Source organism: Notothenia rossii, assembly GCF_949606895.1.
Source record: "Notothenia rossii genome assembly, chromosome: 4".
Lineage (NCBI taxonomy): Eukaryota > Metazoa > Chordata > Actinopteri > Perciformes > Nototheniidae > Notothenia > Notothenia rossii.
Genome location: NC_136902.1, coordinates 55875646 through 55893305, shown reverse-complemented (window position 1 = coordinate 55893305; position 17660 = coordinate 55875646). Strand labels below are relative to the sequence as shown.

General features: G+C 43.9%; 2 protein-coding genes across 7 annotated transcripts; one reads left to right on the top strand and one right to left on the bottom strand.

Annotated features, from left to right (window-relative positions):
* Nucleotides 1-6132: 6132 nt before the first annotated feature.
* LOC307035803 (uncharacterized protein) lies at nt 6133-12158 on the top strand. 6 transcript variants are annotated; one of them, XM_079675510.1, is made up of 14 exons: nt 6133-6240; nt 6588-6783; nt 6966-7167; nt 7371-7447; nt 7716-7996; nt 8077-8127; nt 8217-8270; nt 8377-8451; nt 8563-8634; nt 9466-9628; nt 9788-9891; nt 10050-10194; nt 11087-11213; nt 11520-12158. In XM_079675510.1, exons 6-14 carry the CDS (start codon nt 8096-8098, stop codon nt 11918-11920), a joined length of 1173 nt encoding a protein of 390 aa, XP_079531636.1. In that variant the 5' UTR covers nt 6133-6240; nt 6588-6783; nt 6966-7167; nt 7371-7447; nt 7716-7996; nt 8077-8095; the 3' UTR covers nt 11921-12158. The 6 variants fall into 6 exon arrangements, with proteins under 6 accessions (XP_079531636.1, XP_079531638.1, XP_079531637.1 ...); XM_079675512.1 differs by lacking the exon at nt 8377-8451 and having other exon boundaries at nt 6588-7167; XM_079675511.1 differs by having other exon boundaries at nt 6588-7167; nt 7371-7996.
* Nucleotides 12159-12290: 132 nt separating this feature from the next.
* Nucleotides 12291-14500, bottom strand: LOC307035804 (uncharacterized protein; the record flags this gene model as incomplete). The annotated part of the gene is made up of 6 exons (XM_079675516.1): nt 14101-14500; nt 13934-13979; nt 13450-13541; nt 13233-13343; nt 12808-13084; nt 12291-12497 (listed from the first exon to the last, which is right to left on the bottom strand). Exons 1-6 carry the CDS (start codon nt 14475-14477, stop codon nt 12291-12293), a joined length of 1110 nt encoding a protein of 369 aa, XP_079531642.1. The 5' UTR covers nt 14478-14500.
* Between the last annotated feature and the right edge of the window lie 3160 nt (nt 14501-17660).

Sequence of the window (17660 nt, the reverse complement as noted above, 5' to 3'; positions counted from 1 at the left end):
TCGTGAAACTCTGGCCTGCTCTCGCGCGCGGAGAAATGTTAGGAAGTGGGCGTACCGTGTCCCAGTAACGCCAAATCTAATTGGTTACACCCCTCCTCTTTTATGATTGGCCGTTTTCAAATGAAGAGGGATATCGGAGCGGGAAAGCCCCGCAGAAGAAGAATGGCTGACGACAAGGAGGTACGTACAAAAACCTTACTTTTAGCTATGTATATAGAAAACAATGGTTTAACATAACTATCATTTTATCTGCTTGACGGGCATTTAAGATATTGACATTGCATTATTTACAAGCCACGGTATAAGAAGAAAGTGACACAGCTGTCTGCCCGCAATAATAAAAGTTAGCTAAAGTTAACTGTTAGCAGATCTGGATAAACAAGACGACATGTCTTTGCACTGTGATTGTGACAATCAATTTGACTATTTCTTGTTTGTGTCTGTTTTAGATAGATAGATAGATAGATAGATAGATAGATAGATAGATAGATAGATACTTTATTTGTCATTGTAACAAGGACAGCGAAATTACATCGACTCAAAGTCAAAGTGCCAGTGCGCAACAACAAGACAATAATTTAAAAACAGCAAGACAGTATAGACCAGGGGTGGCCAACCCGCGGCTCTCGAACCGCATGCGGCTCTTTGCCTAGTTTAATGCGCTCTTCAGTTCATATCGAGTCGTATATGTGTGAGTTTGGGGGAGTGACACTGACTCCTGACTAGTGTTGCACGGTGTACCGATACTTGAAAGGTATACCGCGATACCCTGCCGTTAAAAACCTTACGATTCCTCCGTTTCATTAGTATCGGCAGACCCGGCGTCATGGGCCCTATGGGGCCGGGCCCGCCCATCCAGGATTTGGGCCCGCTGTTTTAATCAGGGCTTAATACCACATTTTTATTGTTTTATTATTATGTTTATTGTTGTTATTTGTAGTGCTTTGTCCTAATATTTATTTTTGTCTTAGTTTAATATCATTTTTTTATTTTGCTAGGAAATTCTGAATGAAAGGCTGCACGCAAGACTGGTTTTTCGCTGGGTTGAGTCGTGTGGGTTTTTGAGTGAGATGCGGCACAGCAGCCTGTCAGTTTACTCTTGCTAGGTTAGTGGTTCACGAAAGGAATATGGCAACTCAGCACCAGATGCAGGCACATTAGAAGAAAGCAGTTACGTTACCAACGAGCAAGCAAGTCAACTGGCAATCAATTATAATTTGAAGAGAAATTGACTCTCAAGCCGGCTCTCTCACAAACTCCTGCTCTGTGCGCAAGCAGACCGCTGCACAGGCTCTCTGCCTTGCTCAATCTCCCTCTCTCCCTTTCTCTCCATCGCTCAACCTCACTCCACCTCTCCACCCTGTGTGCGCTCAAGTTTGCCTGCGTGCTTGCCCAAGTTGGCAGATCATTACAAATGTGCCACAAAACCAACCAATGGATGTATAAGACCGTCAACAGCCTTATGGCAACCTAAAACCCCTCTCTTTCCATAACAACAATTCTCACGAGCGCCTCCCTCCTCCCCCCCCCCCCCCCCGTTGACAAATCGCGAGCGTCTAACAGCCCCCCCCCCCCCCCCCCCCCGCCCTGGTAAATCAAATGCCCGCCCAGAGATGTATGTCTGCCGCCGGATGTGAGTATCGGTACTTTAAGAATGACGGGGGAAAGTACTCCGGTGAGAATGCGCCGTTTTAATAAGAGCCGTGTGTGTTCAGCGCTCTGCTTCCAATCCCTGCACTGCAGTCGTGCCTGCAGTGCCTCCCCTCTCGTGCACGCTAAAGTGCCTCCCCTCTCTCGTGCACGCGCTAGCTGGCTGCAAGTGGGAGTGCAACTGCCGCTGCGCCTCGGCTTGTTGACAAAAAAGATGCCAGAAGCGACATTTTGATGTATTTTAGCTATATCTCTGACAGTGAGGGCAAGCCTACGGACACCACGAGGCCTGTCTGTAAGAAATGTATTAATTTTATTTAATAGGAATTCTTGTCATTTATTTTATTTATTGTTCTCATTGTTTAAAAGTGTGTGTTATGGTTATGGTTCTGGTGTGAAATAAAGCACACTAATTACATTTAAGACTGTTTCCCTTTTTTAAAGAAAAGTATCGAAAAATAATCGGAATCGTAATTCTTGACTTGGTATCGGTATCGAAACCAAAATGTTGGCATCGTGACAACACTACTCCTGACAGTTAAACCTGATATTTAGTAGATCTGTTAAGTATTGAATGCTGACCATTCTGACGTAATTTGGCCGGTCAAAGTTGTTTGGGCTCGGATAAAATCGCTCCGTTACTTTCGTCCCGTGTTACTTTCGTCCCGTGTTACTTTCGTCCCGTGTTACTTTCGTCCCGGCTCTCCCTACGTGTGTATGTGTGGTGTCAGGTGTCAGTATGAGAGGATGACAGCGCGTCTAATTTTGATGTGGCCCAAGCGCCAATCACAATAATACCTGGATGCAGAGAACCAATCACCTTTGAGGGGGGGAAAACCTATCGTTGATTAAACACTATCCAGTGTTTCCCCTACCATTGTCTTGGAGGGGCGCCAACAGAGCCCTGCGCCCCCCCCCCTGAAATTCAAGGTGTTTAAAAAATATATATATAATTTTTTTTTTTTTAAATATATATATAGCACCAAATTGCAAATAATCTATAACTACTGTCACTTTTCACATTGAACATCCATCCATCCATCCATCTTCTCCCGCTTATCCGTGGTCGGGTCGCGGAGGTAGCAGTTCCAGCAGAGAGCCCCAAACTTTCTTTTCCCTGGCCACATCAACCGGCTCTGACTGGGGGATCCCAAGGCGCTCCCAGGCCAGTGAAGAGATATAATCCCTCCATCTGGTTCTAGGTCTACCCCTTGGTCTCTTCCCAGCTGGACGTGCCTGGAACACCTCCCTAGGGAGGCGCCCAGGTGACATCCTAACTAGGTGCCCGAACCACCTCAACTGGCTCCTTTCGACGCGAAGGAGGAGCGGTTCAACTCCGAGTCCCTCCCGTATGACCGAACTTCTCACCTTATCCCTAAGGGAGACACCAGCCACCCTGCGGAGAAAACCCATCTCGGCCGCTTGTACCCGCGATCTCGTTCTTTCGGTCATGACCCATCCTTCATGACCATAGGTGAGGGTAGGAACGAAAATGGCCCGGTAGACAGAGAGCTTTGCCTTCTGGCTCAGCTCCCTTTTCGTCACAACGGTGCGGTAAAGCGACTGCAGTACCGCTCCCGCTGCTCCGATTCTCCGACCCATCTCACGCTCCATTGTTCCCTCACTCGAGAACAAGACCCCGAGATACTTGAACTCTTTCACTTGGGGTAAGGACTCATTCCCTACATGGAGTGGACAGTCCATTGGTTTCCTGCTGAGAACCATGGCCTCAGATTTGGAGGTGCTGATCCTCATCTCAGCCGCTTCACACTCGGTTGCGAACCGATCCAGTGAGTGCTGAAGGTCGCAGACCGATGAAGCCATCAGAACCACATCATCTGCAAAAAGCAGTGGTGCAATCCTTAGTCCACCGAACTGCAGACCCCCTCCCCCACGACTACGCCTCGAAATCCGATCCATGTATATTACAAACAGTAATTCGACAATCGGCCTGACCCTCCTTTCGAGTACCTTAGAGTAAACTTTCCCGGGGAGGCTGAGTAGTGTGATGCCTCTGTAATTGGCACACACCCTCTGATCCCCCTTTTTAAAAAGGGGAAACACCAGCCCGGTCTGCCACGCCTTCGGTACTGTTTCCGACTTCCACGCAACGTTGATGAGACGTGTCAACCATGACAGTCCCTCAATACCCAGAGCCTTCAGCATTTCTGGGCGGATCTCATCCACCCCCGGGGCTTTGCCACTGTGAAGTTGTTTGACGACCTCAGTGACCTCCCCCCGGGAGATTAGTGTCGATCCCCCATCATACTCCAGCTCTGCCTCTAACATAGAGGGCGGAGTTGTCAGGTTCAGGAGTTCCTCAAAGTGCTCCTTCCAACACCCTAACACTCCATCAGTTGAGATCAACAACGTCCCATCCTTACTGTACACAGCTTGGATGGTTCCCTGCTTCCCCCTCCTGAGGTGTCGGACAGTTTTCCAGAACAACTTTGGTGCCGCCCGAAAGTCTTTTTCCATGTCTTCTTCAAACTTCTCCCACACCCGCTGCTTTTCCTCGGCCACGGCTGAGGCTGCTGCCCTTCGGGCCTGTCGGTACCTTGCAACTGCCTCGGGAGTCCCCCGGGATAACAAATCCCTGAAGGCCTCCTTCTTCAGTCGGACGGCTTCCCTGACCACCGGTGTCCACCAGGAGGTTCGAGGGTTACCGCCCCTTGAGGCACCTAGGACCTTGAGACCACAGCTCCCCGCCGCGGCTTCGGCAATAGAGGCTTTGAACACCGACCACTCTGGTTCAATGTCCCCAACCTCCACAGGAATGCCCGAAAAGCTCCGCCGGAGGTGTGAGTTGAAGGCCTCCTGAACTTGGGCCTCCTCCAGACGTTCCCAGTTCACCCGAACTACACGTTTGGGCTTACCAGGTCTATCCAGAGGCTTCCCCCGCCACTCGACCCAACTCACCACCAGATGGTGATCAGTTGACAACTCCGCCCCTCTCTTTACCCGAGTGTCCAAAACATACGGCCTCAGGTCCGATGATACGATAACGAAATCGATCATGGACCTTCTGCCTAGGGTGCTCTGGTACCACGTACACTTATGAGCGTCCTTATGTTTGAACATGGTGTTTGTTATGGCCAATTCATGACTAGCACAGAAGTCCAGTAACAAACCACCACTCCGGTTCGGATCAGGGGGGCCGTTCCTCCCAATCAATCCCCTCCAAGTGTCTCCATCATTGCCCACATGTGCGTTGAAGTCTCCCAGCAAGATTAAAGAGTCCCCTTCAGGAGCCCCATACAGGACTCTCTCCAGGGTCTCCAAGAAGGCCGTATACTCTGAACTGCTGTTGGGTGCATAAGCACACACAACAGTCAGAGTTTTCCCCCCCATAACCCGCAGGCGTAGGGAGGCAACCCTCTCGTCCACTGGGGTAGACTCCAACAACGAAGCACTCAACCGGGGACTTGTGAGTATCCCCACACCCGCACGGCGCCTCACACCTTGAGCAACTCCGGAGAAGAATAGAGTCCAACCCCTATCCAGAAGTAAGGTTCCAGAGCCGACGCTGTGCGTAGAGGTGAGCCCAACCAGATCCAACTGGTAACGCTCCACCTCCCGCACAAGCTCCGACTCCTTCCCCCCCAGAGAGGTGACGTTCCACGTCCCCAAAGCCAGCTTCTGTCTCCCGGGTCTGGTCCGTCGAGACCCTCTGCCTTCACTGCCACCCTTCTGGCAGCGCACCCGACCCCATCGCTGTTTCCCGTAGGTGGTGGGCCCGCGGGACGGAGAAGCGGAGGTGTTGCCCACGTCGCCTTTTCGGGCTGTGCCTGGCCGGGCTCCATGGCAAGCCCGGCCACCAGACGCTCGCCGACGAGTCCTCCTTCTGGGCCTGGCTCCAGAAGGGGACCCCGGGCTTCCTCCGGGCCGGGTATCCTCACTTTGTGTGTCGTCTTTCATGAGGTCTTGTGAACCAATCTTAGTCTGGCCCCTTGCCTGAGACCAATTGCCATGGGAGACCCTACCAGGAACACAAGGTTCCAGACAACACAGCCCCCAGGTTCATCAGGGCACACAAACCTCTCTACCACGGTAAGGTGCTGGTTCTTCAGAGAGGCACATTGAACATGTGCTCTTTTATTAAATAAACTAAACGCTTTCATTTTAAGTTGTGAGTTTAGTGTTTTTGACCCTAAGAAACACTGATGCATTAATCAATAACACTAATCCACAGCTCCTCTCTCTGCTTCAGAGGATTTAAAGAATATATATCCCAATGCCACAAAAATGCATCAGTGACGTGGTTGAAATCTTTTCTCCAGAAAACAAAAAACTGAAAGATGACGTATCAGTGACTGTGTTTGATGTGGCTCTTTGCAGTAACATAGAAAAAATGTGGCTCTTAACCTCTGACTGGTTCGCCACCCCTGGTATAGACAGTATAGGAAGACATGATCCACTTACACTTGAAGCGTTATTTGTCTAAAGTGTTCATTTATATGCATTGTCCCTATTGAAATAAGTGATTAAATGAAAAATGCTATCTATTTTAACAGATAGAGTTACAAAATGCTGCCAGGCGTGTCGTTGAGTTGCTGAGAAGTGCCTTGGCTGAACCAACTTCTCAAAATCGTAAGTGAAACTAGGGGGAGATCACTTGTCTTCACAGATTCATCTAATGGTCAGTCGTTTACAAAGAATTACAGCTGCAGTCTTGGCCGGCGGAAGCACGCCGAGGTGTTTCAGTGACAGTTTTACCAACCTATATTAAAACCAGAGTGAAAAACTGAATTTCCCCATGGGGGATAATTAAAGGTTCATCTTCTTCTTGTTCTTCTTCTATTTATTTTCAGGGCTTGTGACTATCTGGGTAATGTTTAATTAATGAAGCCTTTATATATTCTAATTACTTTACGTATTTAGTACTCAGTTTATTTAGATTCTAGGGAATCATAGACATCTTTAAATTGTGTTCACAGATGAAGTACAGGTTCAGGGAGAGCAGGTGGAGGTGGGCAACAGACAGCCTACTATACAGGGACAGCAGCAGTCTGCTCTTGGCAACAGGCAGCAGGCTGGGACAAGGCAGCGTCAGGCAGTCCAGGGGCAGAAGCAACAAAGGACCCCTGGCTTTCCTTCTACAGCAGGAAATACAGTGGACCAAAATATGGCCAGGTTTGGATCCGTTAGGAAACAAAGATAGTTCTGAACTGAATTGCCATTGTAATAACTCGGCAATTGACTATAATTCAGGGTATTTTTTCATAGAAATTAACGCTCTTCAGATTGTTTAGAATGAATATATTGTATAACAGCTTCTTAAATGCCTCTCTTACACATTGTTTTCAACTCCTCAGGACTTTCCCCGGCCTATTCAAATCGGGTAAAAGTTATACCCCATCTCCCAAAAGAAGGGCTGTTAGGTCAACCCCAATCCAGTTCTTTCTGCTCAATAAGAGCACAGAAAGAACACCAAAGTCATCGGATGAAATGGTCCTTCTCCAGGCTGGACTTGGCAGGAGGACTCTCAATATCCCCGAAAATGCTGACCACTCCCAGGTAAGATAGAACAAATAATAAGGGAAGGAGTCGAGATAATATAAGAAGCACTTTATTGATCCCAATTTGGGGAAATTTTTTATGTATTACTGTAGTTTCCCAATCCACTGAAGTACTACTGGTCACAAATCAGCTTCAACAGTGGTGACATGTGTGGAGGGTTATAGTTCTAACTGCACACTTGTTTTGCTCTTCCCACATAGATATCATATATACTTATGGAATCATATTCCAAAAATGGTACCATTGGAAGGGGCCTGGATGCTACATAAAGCTGCTGGTAAGATACAATCTCCCTTATTAAATTCAACTGTGGTCTAGTATTTCTGCAGTTAAATCCTATTTATACCCTCTATCTTCTCCTACAATAGCTGCTCTTATAATAGCTCATTAATGCCCTTGATGGTTAGCATATTTACCTACCCTCTTGTTTTTAGCAATCCATGAGAAAGCCTAACACTGCAAGTGTGCATCTTGTTAAAATCAACTGCCTCCCCTAGAACATTCTGTGCATTAAATAACATCAACTTGTTTGTATTCCCACATAGGAGGATCAGGTCAGCGGAAATTAAGTGTTTTGGCACCTGAAGCAGAGGGTTACACGGGGGCCTACCTTGCCAAAGCTTTAGGTGGAAAAGGCTGTCTCTATATAATGCCCATCCAGGACACTTTGGACACCTCCCCCTTGCCCTACTCATCGAAGGAGTTCGAAAATATGCCAAAAGCCAGATGTGCCACGTGTCATCTAAGCATGCCTATCCAGCTGTTGGCTTTACATGCACAAGAGTGTGAACCAAGCAGCTGTTCTGACCGCATGGATCTGGAACCGGTAATGTTATTCCACAAATAACTATGCAGGATCATTATCATCCTGAATCGACAGCTTTTTTAACTGGTTACAATTTTCAGGATCTGGACCCAGATTTAGATGAGTCTCCAGCTACAAGCAATCCTGGGAATGTAAGCTCACTAATATTGTAGGTGTTTGTTTCTAAACTATTTTCATTGTATGTGTCATTAATTGGCAGTCTTTCTACATTTTATTATAGGCTTCTCCAAGTGTGCTCCCGTGTAGGACCTCCTGTTCTAAAATCGATATTAAGGTAAAATCAGGGCATTATTTATCAATTACATTATTGCAGATGATGAAGGTTTCTGCGTCTCAGTAGTTCACTTGAATATTTGCTCTGCTTTTCTGTATTTTTAAAGGTGGCCTGTCCATTGTGCTCAAGAGTTATTTCCTGAGTATTTGGTTGAAATACATGCCAGCACTTGTAGAGAAAGGTTTTTTTTTCTCCTATTATGCACATTCTTTATATACTTTTTTCTTGCAGTGTTAGATATTGTAAAACATGATTAAGGCATGCCCCATTGAAATATGTTTTCCCTCATCAGTACATTGCAGTCGACACAAATTATCGATTTGGAAGAACATGCCAGTGAAGAACTGACAGGGCGAGAGAAAAGGTAATATGCTTAAAATGTACCTGTAATTGCTTATTTTAAACAAAAACGTCCTGCAGTTATTGTGTTCACTATTCGTGTTAATTGTACTGTTCATCAGTTGCCCTGCATTGTTATTGTTATGCCTTGAATATCATTTAAAAGACGCTACTTTACATCAGTCAGGGGTCGTCAGTTTACTCAATGATACAAAAGGGGTCTCTTAAGGGAAAACGTTTTGGATCCAGTTGTCTAATCAACTTCTAATTGTTTCCTTCAAGTCTTGCTGAAGCCATCGAAACACTTAGTGGACGAGTGGACACAACGACACTCTTTAATTTTAGTGTCACTAGAGAGGACATGTTTGAAAGGGGTTTAGGGCAGTGGAGACGTCAGAAGAGGTCTTCTCCCAAAAAAAACCTCAGAGTGGCTTTCATTGGAGAGTCTGGAATTGACCATGGGGCTCTCAGGAAAGAATTCTTAACAGGTATATTATACCTCCTTATAATAAATGAAAATATTCCTCAGTGTGTGGCGGTTCTCTGGTTGCATGCAATTTCTGTGCTTGCACAGGTTAAGGGCTTTGCATGACGCGTGCTGTTCTTTAACACATACAGTGGTCTAATTGAGATTATCAATGTATTGATCCACTTTTCCTTTCAATTATAGAAATGATGGCAGGTGTTGAAAGGAAGTTTTTTCAGGGAGGGAGTACAGGGAAAACCCCCAAGTACTCAATTACTGACTAACACAAAGAGCATTTCAAGTATGTAGAATTGTGTTCTGTAATGTCTTTTCGATGTTTATTTCATTTATTAATAATGTCTATGCATTGATTAAACTTTGTTAATGCAGGACAGCTGGAGAGATTATGGCAGTCAGTATAGTACAAGGTGGTCCTCCACCTAACTTTTTCAGAGAGTGGTGCTATGGATACATATCCACTGGGGAGATTGATAGAGATTCCATTTCCAAGGAAGATGTGACTGATCCAGAGCTCAGCCAGCTTATGGAAGAGGTAATATTTGTCTTCTCCTGATACTCCTTCATATAACATGACGTTTGTTTTAGTATGGTTGACACACACACCTCTTTGTAGTGTGAATATTTTCTAATTCTTAAAATAAGCTAAGGCTCCTATGACTTACTGTGTGATACTGTTTTTCTAATTGCAAAGGTTGAGATAGCTGAACCTGAAGCTATGTACGACCTTCTGGATCGGATAACAGCATGCGGGTACAGTGGTCCTGCAACGTGGGAGAGGAAGGAAGACACAATAAAGTATGTACATATGCTAAGTGATTTAACCCATAACAACCCATGTTTAAAACCAATCAATTATTCCTTTACACTCATACTTCATGCTGAGTGTGCAGTCACTCTTTCCCTTTTTTATGTATGATTTTATATTATTGCTGTTATCTGTTACTGAATTATAGGGCAATTATCTTGCACTCATCGGTCCGCACTCTACCAATGCTGCAGCAGATATGCTCAGGCATGAAGCTGTATGGCTTGTGTGAGATGATAGTACAACAACCACAGCATTTCAGGGATCTGTTCGTCGCTGGCCTTCATGAAAAGGTCAGTATTATGTCTCTAGCTGATTTTACCACTGAATTTCAAACCTTAACCCTTTAACAGCCAGCGCCACCATTTGGTAGAGCACATTTTGTGTCTTGATATCCTGTTGAAAAAATGTTTTAAAAGTTTAACTCTACCTGATTCAGCCATCTCTACCATTTGGTTGACATGTTATGCACAAAACAACCTCTAGATGTCACTGTGGTTAGAACAGAAAGCCATTCAGCTTTCCACTGAGAAAGTTGGCATGCTAAAAAATCACTGCTGAAGAAATCAATCTTTTTGGTCAACTTTTGTAAGGTAACCATATCATTGACATATTTTAATGTCAGAGCACTGACTGAACATAATTAGATAACTTGATGCACAAAAAAAGTTTTAACAAACTAAACTAGCAATATAACTTTTTCAGAGTTTCGGAGATGATTTCCAATACAATATGGTAAATAGATAGATTCATGGTAATATTACTACATCTTATATTACATTATTACTACATCTATACTGCCTTATGAGTCTCAGAGTGAAAGAGTGATAATAATGTATATAGCAGCTTTCATGCATGGCATACAGCCCAAAGTTGCACACAGATGAGCAAGTTAGGCCAACACAGGATATAGACATTTGCTGTTAGGCCAGTGGTTTCCTGTTAGGCCAATTCAGCATCTACAGTAAGATGAGCACGTTTTTTTTTTATCATGAAAAACACTTAACATTACTTTTTATATCAATATTGATACCTTTTTTTTTTTAAATGTGCTATGTGTGTCCCATTTGATAAAAAAAAGGAAACAAATAATTTTTCCATCGTTTTTTTTCTTGGTCTGGCAATTAAAGGGTTAAGCTCAACCAACTTTGAGCATACATCATTTTGTTTTTTCCTCTCTCCAAGCCGGATGCTGAATTCCTGATGGGAGCCATATCTCCAGTCTTCAGCGAGCTGGGCTCGCTGCGACGCCAGAGGGAATCGAAGATTGTTAACTTTTTACAAGACTTCATCCAACACATTGAAGAAGAAGGTGATACTACTGCCCTGACATTTTATAAACGTATTTGTTCTTGAATTTTACCCCCGATTACGACAGGCAACTCAATGACAGCTTTGCATACCCTTTTTATTCATGTTTACATGTCTCAGTTTAAACACAACTTTGCATCATGATGGTTGCGATGAAACAATGATAGCTAAAGCAGGACTGGCTAATGAAGTTTTCTTCTTCAAAATATCCACATAAAAAAACTATTTAAAAACAATAGCCATATTTATTGATATTGCTGAGGTGAATATATGCATTTCTTTGTATTCATTTTCAACTTGTTTTTAGAAGAAGAAAAGAGCTTCGTGGTTGAAGAGAGGGGGACCCCTGTGAAGATAACAGAGAGTGATGAAAGAGACTCAAGAGAGACAGAGTCTACAGGTGAAGCGACAAAAGATGAAGAGGAGATGAAGGAAAAACCCAAGATCACTGTTGGTTGCTTCCTTCAATGGCTTACGGGGCAGGCACACGTCCCCATCACCTCAACAGAGAGAGAGATGTTTAAAATCTTAATTGAGTTCGACCATGATTGCAGCGTAACCTATGGTACACACACGGTATGCTTTCCCGTAGTGAATGCATGCTCCAACTCCATTACCTTTCCGACAAGGCACCTCGGCTCATATCCAGAGTTCCTGAGCATCATAACACAGGCTGTTATGAGTAGCAGGGAGTTTAGCCGCTCATAAGAGTCATAGAATCGATGTTTTCTGGGTTAGGGTTAGACAGTCTTTATTGCACTTTATTTGACAAGGTTTTCATTTGTCTTCATTTGTTCAAGATGAGAATACAGTCAAACTTTCAAGTGACATACTGTTCTAGTCAAAATGTTTTGGAAACAAATGGTGAAGTTGGGGAACCATTATAGTTTTGAGCTGTATTTTGTATCAATTGTTTCAATTTAATGGAATAAAAACCCAGTCACCAGTTGTGCCAAGTAACTTTACTCTATCCTGAAATCGGCATCATGACTTATTTTACTCTTGGTACTTAAGTAACACTTTGAACACAGGAATTTTACTTTTACCTCATCTGTGTCATTCAAGGGAGCTGTATTTCTTAAGAGCCACATCTTTCAGCTACATACTCACGGCAGAGTAAGTACAGTTCCTTGACCGGAGTGTTTGGGTCAATTTGCTGAAATACTGATTGAAGTTCAGTTGTGTCTTCTGGACTCAAAGGGCAGTCGAATTCGGGGTCGACAATCCCTGTATCCTCTTCTTCTCCATCGTGGTCAGCAGTAATTTCCCAGTCAACATCTAGCTCCTAATAACCATAATAGAGGTTTTGAAGACTTTGGTGAAATAAATGTCCTATAAACAATGTGGAACAATGACATCAAGTAATAGTTTGTGTTATTTTTGCAGTTAAAATATCACAAACTGAATAAAATGCCCAGAAAATGGTCATGCCAAGAGTAGGGAAAGAAAGTAATCTTTTGACAATGTATATTACACAAAGTAAATGGTAAGTAATTACTATCGTGGGATTGCCCACAGTACTGAGTATGTAAGTCGCTTTGGATAAAAGCGTCTAGCAAGTGACATGTAATGTAATACTGAAACGAGATCAATACCTCTGGGCTCTCCGGCTGATCAATGTTTGTCTGCATCAGTCCAAGTTGCCATAACTGCTCTGGACATTGGTTCCGTTCAGTGCTGAGTGGATGATGGTTCCAGCCTTCGGTAAAAATCCCCAAGTCCATCTGAAGTCGGGGAAGAATGATGTAGTGCACACAGAAGAGGTCGTCTGTTGATGAGATGTCGAGCAGACCATCCTCTTCGAGGGAAAGCAGTATTGCAGAGTACTTCCTGATGACAATGACTCGTACATCACGCCAAAGACGCTCAATCCTATGGATGAAAATACATGGTTTAGGGAAAACCAGTTCAAGTGAACTATTTTCATGCTGGCCTAGCATGGGTTAAGTGCAAGGTGCTTGGTCTACACATCAGATAAGTTCACCTCACTAATTGAGTTACTAAAGATGCTGCAATTTACCTCTGGTTATGAACACTTTTACCAGAGATTAAGCTTCCACGGTCGGTGCCGCGAACCGAAAACATGAATCTCGCGATCTGTACGTTTTCTACTCCTTGGTCTCCTCTGACCCTGAAATGTACACACTTGACCAAAGGACTGTCAAAGAAGATACTCATCCAAAAGTGTCACAGTATTGATCTAGTTCTCCAAAGAGTGCTTTTTTCTGTGAATTCACCTTAAAGGCACTCCATGTCTTTGTGTTGCCTCTAAGAAGAAGCCATAGGCTGTTGACGCACGGTTGTTGGTCGAAGCACCCAAGTACATTACCTGCAAAAAAGCAGAGAATATTTAAGAATAGGGCAATTACACACAATAACTAGGCAACATTCTGTTAAACTGTGTATTATAGGGAAAAAAAGGTAGAGATTAAAGAATTCCTGTTGTATTAGAAATAAGCAAACAATACTGACATACAGTATACTGACTCATAATACTTGTGCAGCAAAAATAGGCAATGCACAAAATCTCCTTTACATCTACTTTGACTTTGCTGCTTCCTTTTTAGTCCATACACTTTCTCCATTTGGAACAAATTCCTTAAGCAAAGCCAGGACACAGCGTTGGGACCTCTTTTGTGGTTTTAAGTAGCTAGTCGTAAACTCGTACAAAAAATACATGTTTGTTTAATGTGTGTCTACTGAAGTGAAATGCAGTCTTACCTTTCTCGAATACCCGTCCACTCCACCAAAAAAGACAATGTTATAACTGGAAAAACCAAAGAACAAGCTGTTATAGCACTCTGGAATTGAAACATATGATTCTCCAAAACTGGGACATTACAAAAAGATTATTTCTTAATCACTTAGCGAAATATAAATACCACTACCGTATCAATTTGTGGTTGGTATCCACGTGCACAAGCGACAGAGGCCCTTGCACTGAATATGTTCTCCTCACAACACAGCCCAGACCAGCCAGTCTGGAGAGGATGCCTATGGAATCCACTCGATGCATTGAGGCAGCCATTCTTGTCCATTGTACACGTAGACCAATGGATAACAACCGTCCTTTGACCATTCGGTATCCAGCAGTGGGCATGTCATTCTTGATGGATATGACCACGTTATCCAACTCCTCATCACTGATGGAGCTATACATTTCTGAAACAGATAAGCCAAACTCTCTCATCCTTCTAAAGACTGTGCTGGAAGAAACACCTAGCAGCTTAGCAATGCAAGGCACCGATAGGTTTGTCCCCAACATCTCAACCAACTGCTGCCTCTCAATTTCAAACTTAGGACGTCCTCTTAGACCAATAACTGATCCCACTGCTGTATTTGGGGCTTCTGAATCTAAATATTGCCTAAGTAGTCCAAACAGCTCTTGAAGAGCTTGGATTATTCCTTGCGGTATGTCAACATATCTCGAAAGTGCTTGCAGGAGGTACAGCTCCTGGCGACATGCAAACTCCAGGAAATCCAGGTCAAGTGGTGCTCGAATGAGTGCAAGCTCAAACTTCGACAGGAGTCTCTCCAGGATCTGCCGTTTCAGAATATGCTGTGAAGAAAAATAAAGTATTAAATAGTATTTAATTATATTTTTAAGAAATGTGGTAAATCTTTATTGAAACAATTATGTCAAATACAGAATAAGGCACATAAACATCATCATAAACATTCCAAAAAATAAGCTGAGGGCATTTGAACAGAAAAAAAAGAGGTCATTCAGAAATGAAAGTGACTAGAAACTTAGAAAATTCTTGGGCTTTTTTATATTTGCATAATTTTATACTTTTTTTGTATAGTATTATTTATTTGAGAAAGGCAATAAAAACTGGGGACATTTTGAAAAAGCGACATTTGCGAATAAAATATTTTGCTAAAGTAATCAAAATTATTAATTCCAAATTCTGTTTTTGAAAGCTACATTTTATATTATCATATGTCAAGACCGAAAAGTTAATTGGTTCTTATCTTTATAATAGAATTGTTTGAATACTTTTGAAAAATATGTATAAAAATGTATTATCTAAAAAACTCAATCCATTTATAAGTAAGGACGGCTCTTGTGGAATAACCACAGAATACAGAAGCATGCCTTTTATTAAAAACAATCATTAGTAAAGTAAAGTAACTTACGTGAGACGTTTCCACAGCCATATTTCATCACGTTGGAGGTTGGAGGGACTTCCTGGTTTAGGTTTAAATCCAGACAACGGCCAATCATAAAAGAGGAGGGGTGTAACCAATTAGATTTGGCGTTACTGGGACACGGTACGCCCACTTCCTAACATTTCTCCGCGCGCCGAGAGCAGGCCAGAGTTTCACGAGCATAAGAGCAGGAATTGCTCGCGAGAGCGCAGGAGATCAAGGAGAGCTCATGTAGATGCTGCACATGCTCAAGGCATGTTTCTCCCCAGCAGGCTTCAATATTGCTCTCGCGCGAGTGCCGTTTTAGTGCTCGCGAAAATAATATATGTCCACGGCTGCTTGACTTGTGCTCGCGTGGATCTCATATGCCCTCGCGATTTATGACAGAGATTTGCCGCCAAACTCCTCTGGTCACTTTCACTTGTCCATGGTACTGTGAGAGGACATCGCTGTATTCGCCTGTAAATTACATCCGCAGGGAGATTCGGTTCAGTTGGATCACATAATGTAACGCAGTAACGCACAAATTTAAATCACAGTAACTATAACGGCGTTACTGAATGGGAATAGTTAACTAGTAACGTTATTAGTTACCACAAAAGGTAGTTGTGTGCGTTAGTTTGTAACATGTTAGTCCCAACACTGATAAACACACACCTGATCACCTGAGAGCTGCCGTTTCATTCAGACTGTTTAAAAAAAAACAACGGTCTGATTTTAACAACTCAATGTGTGATTGTTATAGCAGTAATATTAGACACTAATAATACAGTAAACTATTAACACTGTACATATTATTGTTTGCCCGTGGGATTAGGATTATCGGTAGTGAGAGCCGTGCTGCATTTTCCTCCGGTCGGATGTGATATAAAAACGAAGCGATTATTTTTGTTGTTGTAAACTCACGTGGATTAAACTACATGTATTAGTGCATTCATTTCAATTCGCAAACATATAATACATTAAATGATCGTGAGGATGATGATTGAAAATCGTTTGTTTGAGCCGAGCTGCATTTCCTGATGAAAAAACATAGCGATGGTTTTGTACTTACACCTACGTGAATTAAACAACATTATTTTGTTAAATAAAAACATGGTGATGTTTTGTAAATGATTACATGTCTCTTATTTAGCACAGAATATGATCCTATCCGTGACATATGGATCTTAACAAATATCCGCTATATCAGACACCTGTAGATCTATCAGCTGTTTATTTCACATGAGTTCCAGTGTGGCAGCTTTTCACGGCTCCCCCTGGTGGATCCATGATCCATTGCAGCTGGTTTCATTAAAATTACATTTATTTATCAAGGGGGCGTATCAAGTCCTGCGGGGGGGTTTTCCTTTTCAGCAGGGGCCCACCCCGTGCAGATCACGGACCCGCACGGGTAGGCGTCTGAAATGAAACGCTACATCTGTAGGCCTACAGGGGCTGGTCTGCGTTTTCGGTCTGCTGCTCTTTTTTATCAAGGGGGCGTATCAAGTCCTGCGGGGGGGTTTTCCTTTTCAGCAGGGGCCCATCCCGTGCGGGCGTCTGAAATGAAACGCTACATCTGTGCAGGGGCTGGTCGGCGTTTTCGGTCTGCTGCTCTTTTAACCAGTTGTGAATTCCTGCAGAGGATCTTCCTAGCCGCAGCCCACACGCGCCGACAACGCCTGACCAGAGCGTGGGCAGACGGGACCGTGACCTCTCTCTCCGTGGCTGGGAACAGTAGCGGCTGGTAGCCATAAACACAGTGAAACGGGGACAGGCCCGTGGCAGAAGTAGGGAGGATGTTGTGCGCATACTCAACCCAGGTGAGGTGCTCGCTCCAGGAGGATGGATTCTGGGACACCAGGCAGCGCAGGCAGGTCTCCAGTTCTTGATTTAGGCGCTCTGTCTGGCCGTTAGACTCCGGATGGTAGACCGTGGCACCGATTAGGCTGCAGAACTCCTTCCAGAAGCGTGACACCCGGTCGGAGACAATATCCTTTGGGAAACCATGAAGCTGAAACACATTATGCATCATGACCTCAGCCGTTTCTTTAGCTGAGGGCATCTTGGGCAGAGCAATGACATGTGTCATTTTAGAAAACCGGTCTACTACCGTGAGAACTGTGGTTTTACCTCTAGAGAGGGGCAGGCCAGTGACGAAGTCGATGGAGATCTCTGACCAGGGTCTGTTGGGAATAGGGAGTGGTTGTAATCAGTAGCGTGGCGTGGGGAAAAATGTAGGGGAAGCCAATTTTTTTGGAGGGGGGGGGGGGGGGGGGGGGTGGTCAATAACGTAACCAGATGAGTGATTTCAGCG